At 50.8% G+C, this 12,380-nt stretch overlaps 1 protein-coding gene across 2 annotated transcripts in view; it reads right to left on the reverse strand.

Moving 5' to 3' along the window:
- Positions 1 to 4,943: 4,943 nt before the first annotated feature.
- The window catches only part of RNF43 (ring finger protein 43), a 61,173-nt gene continuing 53,736 nt past the window's right edge, over positions 4,944 to 12,380 (reverse strand). The window contains exons 7-10 of one of the 2 annotated variants that reach the window (XM_004684419.1): positions 10,258 to 10,419; positions 9,600 to 9,702; positions 7,088 to 8,455; positions 4,944 to 5,143 (exon numbers count right to left, since the gene is read on the reverse strand). In XM_004684419.1, coding sequence (XP_004684476.1) covers positions 5,100 to 5,143; positions 7,088 to 8,455; positions 9,600 to 9,702; positions 10,258 to 10,419 — 1,677 coding nt within the window. In that variant the 3' untranslated portion in view covers positions 4,944 to 5,099. The remainder of the gene's footprint in view (positions 5,144 to 7,087; positions 8,456 to 9,599; positions 9,703 to 10,257; positions 10,420 to 12,380) is intronic. The other variant, XM_004684420.2, reaches the window with a different exon arrangement.

The raw sequence follows: 12,380 nt of genomic DNA on the forward strand, positions 1-12,380 counted from the left end.
TCGAAAATATTGCAGATCTGCTACCCAGCCCAAATCTTTAGACTCTGGTCAAAGTGATCATAGACCTTGATTGTTTTTTTTAGTTAAGCAAGGAGGTGTCTGGTTTATAAATTCTACCATGTGCTTACATGGATGAACATTTCTGGAGAAGTTGGAAATCGGTTACATAAAATCACGAAATAAGCCATTTGGCTTTAAAAGGTGAGTCCTTTGGAGGAGTCTCCTAGGCTAGTTTTGTTAGGGGAAAAGGATGCCCTGAACAAAGTCCACACAGGTTTTTGGACTCCAGCCCCACTCCAGAACAAAGTCATCAAGACACCGGGAACTAAGAAAGGATTCCTGGGAACCGAGCGTGGAGGTAGGAGCCAGGTTTGGTACAAAATCACACATTTGGGCCTTGGCTTTTGGCACTTGAGGACTTGGCCTCTTGGCTTGACGCTTAAGTTTTTCAGAGTCAGGCTCTCAGCATGCCTTTGGGATTCCAGGTCAGTGGAACTGGTAGGATGTCTTACCAATTTATCTCCGTCTATCTCTCCCTAAAGTATTCATTTCCCCTCCTTTTTGTGTGTGCCTGCAGTTAAGACTTACTATAAGTCACTTTAAGCACAAGGGTGAGGACCCACAATCAGGCAACCCATTTCATATAAGGGTTGCCCTGTAACAGTTTGGGTCCTGGGGACCCTGGCTCTGACATATATTCCAAGCATTGGGAATTATCCTCTTTATAGTTTTAATAGTCTCCCTGGCATGTTAACTTCTCTCAAAAAGTTCGGTAACCACCAAGCAAAAGATCACCCTGAGAGTGGAACCTCAAGGAAGGGGTAAAGAATGTGAACTTAAAGTCATGATCTAAGTGACCAATTATAACAGGTTTTATGGACTTGACCTCCACCCCCGGATACTGGAACTACAAATCCCATCAACACCATTGAGAAACAAGCTGGGGTCTTAAGGTAGAGCTAAGCTGCCAGGTTAGGATAAAACTGGACATGTGGACTCCAGGGGTCTTTTGGCTGGTGGTTTCCAAGCTGGTCTCACTCTCTCTCTCTTGGCCTCATTGTCGGTGGCTGGTCGTTTGGCTCCTGATCAATCCTGTGGGCTTCCAAGTCAGGGGAACTGGTAGTGTTACAGGGTGGTCCCCAGTAAAAGGGGAAGTTCCAGGTTCCCTGCCCTACCCAGGAGGAGGGTGGAGCTGAGCAGAGAAAAGAAGGAATCTGAGGAGGGAGGAAACAGGAGGGAGAGCCTGAAAGAGACCTGAGGAAGCCCCATGGAGCAAAGGGAGACATGTGAAGAAACCTTGTTGATTGCTTGGCCCTGGACTGCTTGAAAGAGATGTGGGTGAGAGACCCGTAGGGAGGTTGACCATGGCAGTGTTTATCTTGATTTTGATTGTGCTCTTTTCCTCCCAGACTTGTCTGGCCTTTCCTGACCCTTTTCTATGGGTCCCGGCCAGAAGGTTCTTTATTTAGTCTTGTGGCAGCTTTCAGGTCTTGCTTTGGACCAATCCCTTTTAGGTTGACTTTACCCACTATATTCTTTGTCTTCTGTATTGTATACTCACTGTATTAAAGTTCCTTTCCATTAAAGGTGTTGTATGTCTTGTCTTAATGAGACAAATGGCAGACCCTATTTAGAGCAGGCAGGTCTGGGGGTTCAAGGTGTCCCTCTCTCCCTGCCCTGTAACAGTAGGATGCTCTAGTTAGCTTTGATCTCTCTCTCTTTCCCCTGGATCGTTCCTTTTCCTTTCCCCTTGTAAATAAACCCATTATAGAACCTTTTTGTGTGTGTCCCAGGTACAACTGAATCTTAAAAAAGTGTGTGGGTGAGACGACCCACAGAGGTAACACCATGAACACCACAGAGGAGATTAGGGAAACTGAGAAGCTCAAGCTGGCAGTAACTCTGATACTTCAAATTTTGATCAAATTCTCAGCAAGGCTGAAAGTATGATCAAGAGAAATTGTTAAAGATAGAAAAAAACAAGCCCCCACAGGAGTCCTAAAGTCAGCATCCCCACCCAGATTTAATCCCTGATCTTACTGCAGTTTCAACCTCTCCCAGAAAGGTGTGATCCTAATCCAATCAACATGGAGTTCCCATGATAAGACGCCCCCCCCCACACACACAGGGAAAGTGGTTTTACCTGAAATAATCTTTTCTTTTGCCAATAACCTCATTCCACCCTCTTCCTGTCTATAAGCACCCTCCAGTCTGTGTAATCCCTTGCTGTATCTAGATGAGATGCTACCTGATTCATGAATCATTTAGTTAAAGCTCATTAGATGTCATTTAGATGTCATTTAGTTAAAGCTCATTAGATGTCTAAATTTATGAGTTTTGTTTTTTCCTTTTATTTCATTATACCCTATCACTAAATGCCTTCCCCTCTGGTTCAAAACTAGGCACCAGAAAAATACCACTTTCCCAGAGAAGCAGAAGGCGGAAACGTGTTTATGAAGAGGAAAGCAAACCTCCCCCCCCCCCCCCCAGTCCCTGAGGCCACTCTATACCACCAGGACGGAGCACAGCCATCTGTTTTCATCTGAACTAGGGCTCTGGGCTATAAATAGTTGCAGGCTCTGCCATTACAGCCTCCCAACTGAATTTCTGCAAGGTGGGCTTAGATTTGAAAGTACACAGCGGGTATTCAGATGGTGTCTGTGGCTGGGATTAGGATGTTCTCTACCACTCAACACTTTCTCCAACTGGGTGGTCCCTAGGCAAAGGGGAAGTTCCAGGTTCCCTGCCCCACCCAGAGGTAAGATGGAGCTGAGAAGAGAAAAAGAAGGAATGAGGAAGGAAGCAGGATGGAGAGCCAGAAGGAGACCTGAAGGAGGCACATGGAACAAAGGGAGACATGTGAAGAACCCATGTTTATTTCTTGGCCCTGGACTGCTTGAAAGAGATGTGGGTGAGAGACCCGTGGGGAGGTTGACCATGGCAGTGTTTATCTTGATTTTGATTGTGCTCTTTTCCTCCCTGACTTGTCTGGCCTTTCCTGACCCTTTTCTATGGGTCCTGGCCAGAAGGTGCTTTAGTCTCAAGGCAGGCCAATCTCTATTGGGTGGACTTTGGTCCACGAGGGGACGGGTAACTTCAGGGGTTTGATTTAGAAACTATATTCTTTGTCTTCTGTATTGTATACTCACTGTATTAAAGCTCCTTTCCATTAAAGGTGTTGTATGTCTTGTCTTGATGAGATGAATGGCAGACCCTGTTAAGAGCAGGCAGATTTGGGGATTCTAGGTGCCCCTCTCTCCCTTCCCTGTAACACTTTCACTTTGTGTTACCTTACCTGAGGTCTACAACAGTTCCATTAGGTAAGCCCATGTTACTGGTTAGAAAAAGTGAGGCACAGGAGTCCTCCCCAGTAGTGTAAGGGGTTAGAGCACAGCACTATGAAGCTATCAGCAACCACTGCAGCACAAGTTCAGTCCCCTGCCAGGGAGGCAAAGCAGACCTCTCCTGCCTCGCCCGCTGCTCCCTCAGCAGTGCACTTCAGTAGATCAACCTGTTCTACTCTCACTCTGTCTTTGGTGAATCCTCTCACCCCCACACAAGAGCTATCCCCCTGCTCTTGTGTGCATAAATAATTTTTTTTTAAAGCAAGGCAGGATTTATCTAAAAATCAGAGTCTATTTCTGTCAATAAAGCAGATTAAGTTGTTACCCTGAGTGATAATCACGACAAAACAAAACCACAAGACCAGACCACATTTATGGATAAATATATTAGTAAATAAATACATTTCTTAACATAGTGCCTGATTCAAGCGTCTTTCTGTCTGGTTCAGATATAAATACCCATGTGGGTGCCTAGGTGCTAGTTCCCCACTAACTTGGAGGAAAGAAAATTCCCAGGTGGGGTCCTGTGCCCACTGTGCCCCCACATTCACATTCCCAATGGGATAACGCCTGAGAGGCCAGCAGTGGTCAAGCTGCCCTGTGTGAACGCCACCCTAAGGAGATCCCCGGCCCCTGTCTGGCCCACACCGGCTGCCGGGCCAAACTTCCTGCCCCCCCCACCCCCCACTTGCAGATGAACGTCTTCCCACGCAGTCTGGCTTGTGTGGCTTGGCCTGGGCAGCCGGGTGAGACCAACTAAACCCAAGAGTTACATATTTCTTTTGTTTTCCCTTGTTCCCATCCCTGCCCTGAGAGAAAACTCACGAATTCCTCGTCTTTGTTCAACTGTACTTCTGCCTTTCTACCTTCACTCCATGACTTTTTCCTAGATGAAGTCCAGCAGAAATCCTTTCCTTTCTACTTATTTGGAACTCTCTGACACAGGAGATCTACAAGGAAGAATTTCTCCCTTCCCACCATCCCCAAAGGAACTGGGCTCCTGGCTCAATGTGGGAATCTGAAGATGAGAGACTTCATCCCAGGTTCTGCAAGGTGCTACACCTTCTTAGGGACAAAACATCACACCGGGCCTGGAAGCCACGCCTCTGACTTCATAGGGTGGATCTGAGAATTAAGGACAAGAAGGGAAACCAACCCGCCCCCCTTTTATGCACCAGGGTAGGCACTGCCTAGAGAAGCTTCAGGGCTCCCATTTTTAGGGCTCACAGCTCCCCTGTGCACCCCATCCTTGTGCACAGAAGGAAAAATGATAAGAGCCGGGGTTGCTGCTGATGCAGCAGCCTTACCGGGGAAGAACTAAAGCTGGCACGCAGGCCTCACCCAAGGAAGGAGGCAAGGCAGGGACTTACATCCCACTGGACCACACTGGCTGCTATGAACCTGAGACCTGGGGTGAAGGAGACCTGCTGGAGCTGGGTGAAGGAGCAGGACCTTCATGACACCTGTTACCACCCACACCTAGCTTCCTGCTCTCACGAGCAGCCTTGCAGGGAGCCAGCCTGCACAGGGCGGCCTCGCCATGCAGATGTGCTCTGCAGACAGGACTTGGAGCAGGGGACAGGAAACCCTGCCTGCCGCCCACCCGCACCTCTCTTCTTCCTGTGGCTCCAGGAAGTACAGCAAAAGGAGGGGTGTTTTCTGAGGTCTTTTCTTCTCTCAGGAGCACGGCTCTGTACCAGGTGGGACCCCGAATCATCTGGAACACACTGTTGGTTGGAACTAGGGCTGAACGTCTTACACGGCCTGTTCACACAGCTCTTCAAGCTCCTCCTCTGAGCCTGCATTTAGAGAGAAGGGGAAAAGAGATGACTGCAGGTCAAGTCAGCCTCTTGCTTCTCCAGCAGCAGGAGAGTGTGACTGGGAGGGAGCCAAAGAGAGGGAGGAACAGGAAATATATCTAGAAAGGGTGGCAGTCTGAAAGCAGAGAGGGCCCCTAGTTGGGACATTGCAGAGAAAATAAACAAATGTAGAGAAAGAGAAACATATCCCAAGCAGTGTATTACCAAGACTTACTATTCATTCATTCGCTCACTCAATAAATATTTATTAAGCACTTGTGAATCTCAACTGCTTCCATGCGCCAAGCAGAAGAGCAAAGAGCAGGCAGGGATCCGACGGGAGAGGCTGCAGGCAAAGGCACCTGTGCCAGTGGGCAGGACTGGGGCCGTAAGAAGCGGACAGAGGAAGGGAAGAGATGATGTCAAACTAGAGCAATTTAGGAAGGGTTTCCTGAAAGAGGAGCTGGTCGTGCAAGAATTGGCAAGAATCAGGTTTATGGGACAGGAAGGCAGCGGCATATTCTGGTCTGCAGAACAGTAAGAAGTGTTTACTCGGTTTGGCTCAAGCATGGGACATGAGAAGGGAAGAAGGGTGAAAAATAAGGCTGGGAAGGAAGATGGGAGCAGGATGGTGCTAATGTCTTAAAGGCCAAGTCAGGTTGGGGTTCTCTTTATTGTGAACAGGCAGAGCGTTGAGCGTTTCTGGACTGTCTTTTTGAGGAAGATATGTGGCATAGAGGGAGATGAACAGTGTAACTTGCTGCATGGCTGTAAAGGACTCAACACTGGGCATGTGGCAGCCAGCCAGGGGCGGGGTAGCGAGGAGGCCCTGATCAGCCTCTAGGCTGCTCCTAAGACGCGCAGGGATACAGTCCATAGAAGCTGGCGTTTGGGTATAAGGAGCAGGGCAAAGGGAGGCACCGAATCCAGTTCTGGGTTTGGAGATTCTGGCAGCACTGAAACTGCACCCATGACAGGGTACAAATGTGGGCCTGAATGCCTGGCTGATAATGCCCATGCCCTCAGAGCCTAGCCAGGAACCTAGCACACAGCAGCACAGTGCAGAAAGAAAAAAGGAAGGAAGAAAGGAATGAAGAATGATAGCAGCTCTCAAATCTTGCCAGTAGGAGCCCTAGAACTTCAGACTTTTATTTTCAGATCTTTGGTTCCCCTTTTGGGTTAGAGGGGTCCTTGTAGCAACAGCTCTGAGCAAAGAGCTATGTCATCCACACAATAGGAGAAGAGGAAAGAGTAGAAGGCTTTTGAAGAGGAAGAGGAAATTTTGAACAAATACATACCAAGCTAAAGTTGAGGGTTTACATTTTCAACACTGATAATAACAGATGCACTAAGCTCCACTCTCCCCCCCCCCCCCCCCCCCCCCAAGTGAGGCTGGTCTTATTAACAAGAGTGCTTTGAAGGGAAGCCCTAGTTGGCCCTAGTTGTTCTTTTACCCCAGAAGTAAACCTACAACCCACAGGGCTGCTGGGGACTACCCAAATCTCTCCCCGCCCCCCACCATGTCATTCATGTAGTTCTCCTCACAGGCCTAGCAGTACCATTATCAGTAATTATCCCTGCACTCCTCAAGGAGGAGGAGGCCTTCTTTGCCTTCCTCTAGTAAAGCTGATACTGAGCTGTATGCACTGGTAAACACCGAAGCACTTCTGTCTGCGCGGCTGCCCCAGCAGCCCCCAACCCCAAGCGTTTACTGATGTCTCGTTGCATTGGTATCTCCCTTGAGAACTCCCTATAATCTAGTAATTATAACCTGGCAGAGCCAGAGTGTTCTAGCCAGAATCCCTTACTATGCCAGTGGTTCAGTATTTTGAAAATCACCCCGGCTATACCCTTCCATCAACCCCTTGTTGACTAACTTCACCCATCTACAATATCCAGCTCTAGTCTCCTCTCCCCACCACACCCACTTTCCCTGAAACTCACCAGGCTGGGCTGGCAGCACCTGGCAATGTGGGTAAGGGCATGGCCTGCCCTCTGCAATGCCAGAACTCCATTGGGAGGGCCCCTCCCCAGAAGGGTGTGGCTCTAGGGGCCGACGTGGAGTCAGACACAACCACACTGGATGTGAACTTGAGTAACAGGGGTCTGGGGCTTCGGGTAGCAGCCTCCTGTCCAAGCCCGGATGTCCCAAGATCAGTGGCTGGGCCTCCGGAGACCAAGGGTATGCCAGCCTGGGGCCATAGTGGGGGAAAATCTGGCAAGCTGAATGTGCAGTCAAGTCCTGGGGACGAGAGGTTAGGGTGGCATCTGAATGACACCCCCGCTGTTTCCTCTGTGGATGTCGGACAGGGAGGCTGGATTTGTGTGAATGCGAATGGAAGAGGGTTCTGGGACCTGGGCTAGGATTGGAGGCATCAGCTGGGCCGGGAACTGGCTCAGTGAGGGCTCTGGGTCGCTGTGGGTTGGGGAGGTGTCCCGATGGGGCTGCTGGGGTGGATCTGGCAGCCTGGTGAGCAGAAGGAAGTGGCTCTGGCTGGGGCTGTGTCCGAGGAACACAGGACCTGGACTGGGGGACTGCAGTCTCTGCACCAGGCTTCCTGCCGTGCCACTGCAAGCGCTTCTTGTAGTGGTGGTGCCGATGGCGGTGGTAGTGGACATGGCTGGAAACTTGGGTTTCTGCAGTGAGCACCACTGAGTCCAAAGAACGGGGCCTAGAGGTCACACTCGGCTGAGTCTCCTTCCTCTGAAGCTCCCCGTCCGGGCTGCAGTACACCAGAGGGTCAAAGTCACTGCTCAGGGAGCTTCGGAACGTGGAGCTGCTGCCATGGGTGCCCTGCAGGCTGATGTCTGTGCAGTTGACCACGGAGTCACTGGAGGAGCCGTGGCAAGGCCCTGAACTGGAGTCACTGGCTGGCCCGTCCGCCAGGTAGCCACTGCGTTCTGTGCAGTAGCTTTCTGCAGACCCACTGCTGTCGTGAGGCCTGGCCCAGTGTGGCGGCACTTGGCAAGCAGTAGGGTGCTGTGCCGAGGGGCATCGGAGGCGGCTCACAGCCCAGTCCTGTGCACAGGGGTACTGGGCCACCGCCAGGCGCTGCTGCTCCCTGAGGGGCCGAGGGTGTGCGGTCCTGGGGAGGCGGTGGTGGTGCCGAGGGCCTGCGCCTGGCTCCTGGGATGGTGGTAAGGGGCCGGGTGGTGAGGGCCGAGTCACAGTACTCCGGGGAGGGCCCAACAGGTAGGTAGCCGGGAGGTGGTAGTGGGCATGGCCGGGGTGCTGGCGAATGAGGTGAAGTCTCCGGCCTGGTTCTTGGTAAGATCGAGAAGGTCCCAGGGGCTGGGGGAAGGACTCTCCCTCTGGAATAGAGAATCAACAGCACATGGGTTTGATTCCACAAACCTACGAAAGGTTCTGAAAAGTGTGGTTGCACAGATATGAGGTGACAGGTCAAGCTGAGCCGGAGTTGGAGCAGAGGGCTTTCCTGACCTGTCTGTCCCTGGGGGCCTCTCCCTAAGAATTCTGCTATGCTTCCCATCAGTGAGCACTGGGGGCTTTCAGCCCTTAGCACACCTTTGGATGTATTAGAAAGAGGCTCTTTTTCCTTGGGATATTTCCCTTTCATCTTTCAGGCAAGGATCATAACATCCTGCTTTTATTTATTTTTTATTTTTTTATTTTTTTTAAAGATTTATTTATTTGTGCATACAGAACTGGGGTACAGGCCAGAGGCTCAGGGGCGGTGAGAGGCTTCACCAGAGACAGAGTGGGGAACAGAACAGTCAGATCAACGAAGTACACTGCTGAGGGGAGCAGCGGGCGGGTCAGGAGAGGTCTGCCGCGCCATGTGGTCTCCTCTGGGGCAGGCAGGAATTGAACTCATGCGGAAGTGGCTTTAGCTTCTCAGTGCTGTGCTTTAACCCGCTGCGCCACCAGGGAGGGCCCATCCTGGTTTTATTTTAATATGATACAGCACTTCATTGCCAGAGAAATAGAATAATAACTATACATATCACCCAGATTTAGAATCAACAGACTTGTCATAAAAATACAAATCATTGGTGGCACAGGGAGTAAGTCTCAGCACTGTGAAAACTGTCAGCAGCCACTGCAGCACGAATTCCATCCCCGGCCGGGGAGCTGACCCACATGGCGTGGCAGACCTCTCTTGACCTGCCTGCTGCCCCCCTCAGCAGAGTATTTTAGTCAATCTGCCTGTTCTGCTCCCCACCCTGTCTCTGGTGAATCCTCTCACCCCACACCTCTGTTCTGTACCTCAGTTATTATATGCGTAAATAAATATTTTGAAAAATACAATTTTTAAAATAATAAAGATGTCTGTCATGTGAATGGCCTTCTGAGGAGCTACTCTTGAGCAGCACATGGTTAAAAGAGCACGGAGACAGTTCTGCTTTCTCCTCAGCTTTGCAGCAAACCCTTGGCAGGAAGCCTCACTCTAGACCCATTTGCTGCACACAGGGGAGACCAGGGCCCACCTCTTACCTACGATGTTGAACATGCAGAGAGGGCAAGTCCGATGCTGGTGTAGCCAGGGGTCCACACAGGCACGATGGAACTCATGGCGGCAGGAAATGACCCGAAGCTCCTGGAAGAAGCAGGAAAATGAACCGAGTGATCTGTAGCTCCAGGAAAGACCAGAAACCAGGATATCCCCCTGACTCCCTCCGGCCTCTCCTTGCTACTATCAACTTGCAAAGAGCTCAAAGTAGAACAGAAAAGGTCTGGGCTTTGGCATCAGGTATATCTGGAATTTGCTATTTAGCTGCATGGCCTTGGGCAAATCTCTTAACAGTTTTCTGCTATAAAATGAAGACGAAACCCATCGGGATTACAACTGCGATGAAAAAATGTACAAAATGAAGCACGATGTGAAAAAAAAAAACAAAAAAATATGATGATTAAAAAAAAAAGAATGAAAAAGTAGTCAACCCTCACGCCTCACCATCATGAGGCCACTGCACAGTACCGCACATGGCACTCACTCAACAATGTAGTTCTCCTTTCCTGGAAGGCCAGAAAAGTGACTGAATCTCAGGGTTGTTCCCTGCCTCTGCCCCCAACAGGACACATGGCTCATCGCAGCCAGAACATTCGTGCCAGCCTTCACGTGTCCCTGGTTGGTCCCCGAGCCCAGCCTTACCTGGCCGTCAGAGAATTCCTCCAGGCAGATGGCACAGGCCGGGGCTGAGCTGCAGCTGCTACCTGAGTCTGGCCACTCAGCCCGAGGCCTCCTGCAGCCGGCCTGGTACCTCCTGGTGGCCAGCCGGCTGACAGCCCAGGCTGTGCGCTGCTGAAGAGGGTCCTGGAAAGAGGGGTGGGGCTCAGGCTAGGCCAGGGCATCGTGCCCTTACCCTGGGCCCCAGCCTGCGTTCAGTCTGGGCTGCCGTTAGGTTACATGGCAATGAACTGCTCCTGGGAGTATCCCTCTGACATCAGACACAGCTCTGCCAAGCAGGACAACCGCTCTGTACCACGCACACTACTGAGCTTTTCTACCTTTAAGGACCCACAAGAGAACTTTTTTTAGTTTTTTAAAGATTTATTTATTTATGCAAGTAAGAACTGGGGTAGGGACCAGAAGTGTGGAGAGTGAGAATATTCTCCAAAGACAGAGTGGGGAGCAGAACAGGCAGAATCCACTGAATATACTGCTGAAGGGAGCAGCAGATGGGTCAGGAGAGGTCTGCCGCGCCATGAGGGTCACCTCCCTGGCCGGGGATCGAACTCGTGCTGCAGTGGCTGCAGACAGCCTCACTGTGCTGCGCTTTAACCTGCTGTGCTCCCAGGGAGGGCCCTGAGAGAGAAATCTTTTCATCCAACTGCCTGCTTGAGTCCCTCTAATGGGCCCATCAAATTTAAAGTACCCAAAGTGAACTTCTATGAATCACTCTCAATGACACATCCTCCCCCAATGGCCTGTCTCAGTAACTGACAATTTCATTCTTTTGTTCACTTGGCCCAAAAATCTTAGTGCCATTAAGGAATCTTTGCCTCTCTGTCCTACATTCCATGATCAATCTATTAGTAAACTTTTGTCTTTGTCTTCAAAATATGTCAAGCACCTAACTCATCGCTTTGGCTGCCCCCTTCCTAATCCAGGCTTCCACACGTCACCTGGATTCCCCGCCGTGGCCTCTCGACCAGCTGCTCTGTCTCTGCCTTGCCTCCCTGTCATCTAGTCTCCCACAGTGGCGAGAGCGATCATGCTGAAATGTAAGTCAGGTCATGGCACTCCTGTCCGAAACCCGCCGACAGCTGCCAGAGTGAAAAACTCAGGCCCAGCAACGTCCAAAATAGTCTGCACTGGGCCCCAGGGATGGACTCCGGCCCTGGCTGTCCACGCTGCCCTGGGCCGCCTGTCCCAGCCAGCTGGCCTCCTTGCCGGCCTCGGACACGCCAGGAACACCTCCACCTCGACTCTCTGCACTCCTCCTTCTTTCCACCTCAATCCTTTGCTCCCCAGATAGCCACCCAGATCACCCTCTTATCCACTAGGCGTTCTTCCCTGTAATCTAGTCTTCTCATGGGGTCTTCGATGGCTTTGTTTTTATATATTTTTAAATTTTATTTATTTATGCATAGAAGAGCAGGAGGTGTAGACCAGAGAGGTGCAGAGAGTGAGAGGATTCACCAGAGCCAGAGTGGGGAGCAGAACAGGTGGGCTGACTGAAATACACTGCTGAGGGGAGCAGCGGGCAAGACGGGAGAGGTCTGCCATGCCCCTGGCCAGCGGGGAGCAGACTCCTGCTGCAGTGCTGACGGCAGCTTCACAGTGCTGAGACAACCCCTTGCACCACTAGGAAGGCCCCGTTTTTAAAACAGAGCCCTGTCCCCTTTGCATTCCTGCTCTCCCTGTTTTATTATTCTCCCCAGCACACACCACCACCTAAAATACTATGCTTTCTATTTATTTTATGATCTTTTCCCCCTAGAATAAAAACTCTTTCAGGCAGGGGCCCTTTGTCTTTTTTTGTCTGCTGTGCTATCCCCAATAGCTGGTTCTGCTTGCTGAGTGAATGAGCCACCAAGCAAGCCTGTGGAGAGAGACTGCTGGAAAGACACTGACCTGCATCTACGAGGTCAGATGCTGGGCCTTAGGTGTAGACTGTTAATGGGTATAAAGGCGCGCCTTCCTCACTCACCTTTCGCTTGCTGCTCCCCATCCGGACACACACACACACACACACACACACACACCCTCCACCAGGAGCCCACTCCACACACACATACACATCCTCCACCAGGAGCCCACTCCACACACAC

This window comes from Condylura cristata, unplaced genomic scaffold (assembly GCF_000260355.1).
Source record: "Condylura cristata isolate star-nosed mole 26May11 unplaced genomic scaffold, ConCri1.0 scaffold00017, whole genome shotgun sequence".
Taxonomy (NCBI): Eukaryota; Metazoa; Chordata; class Mammalia; order Eulipotyphla; family Talpidae; genus Condylura; species Condylura cristata.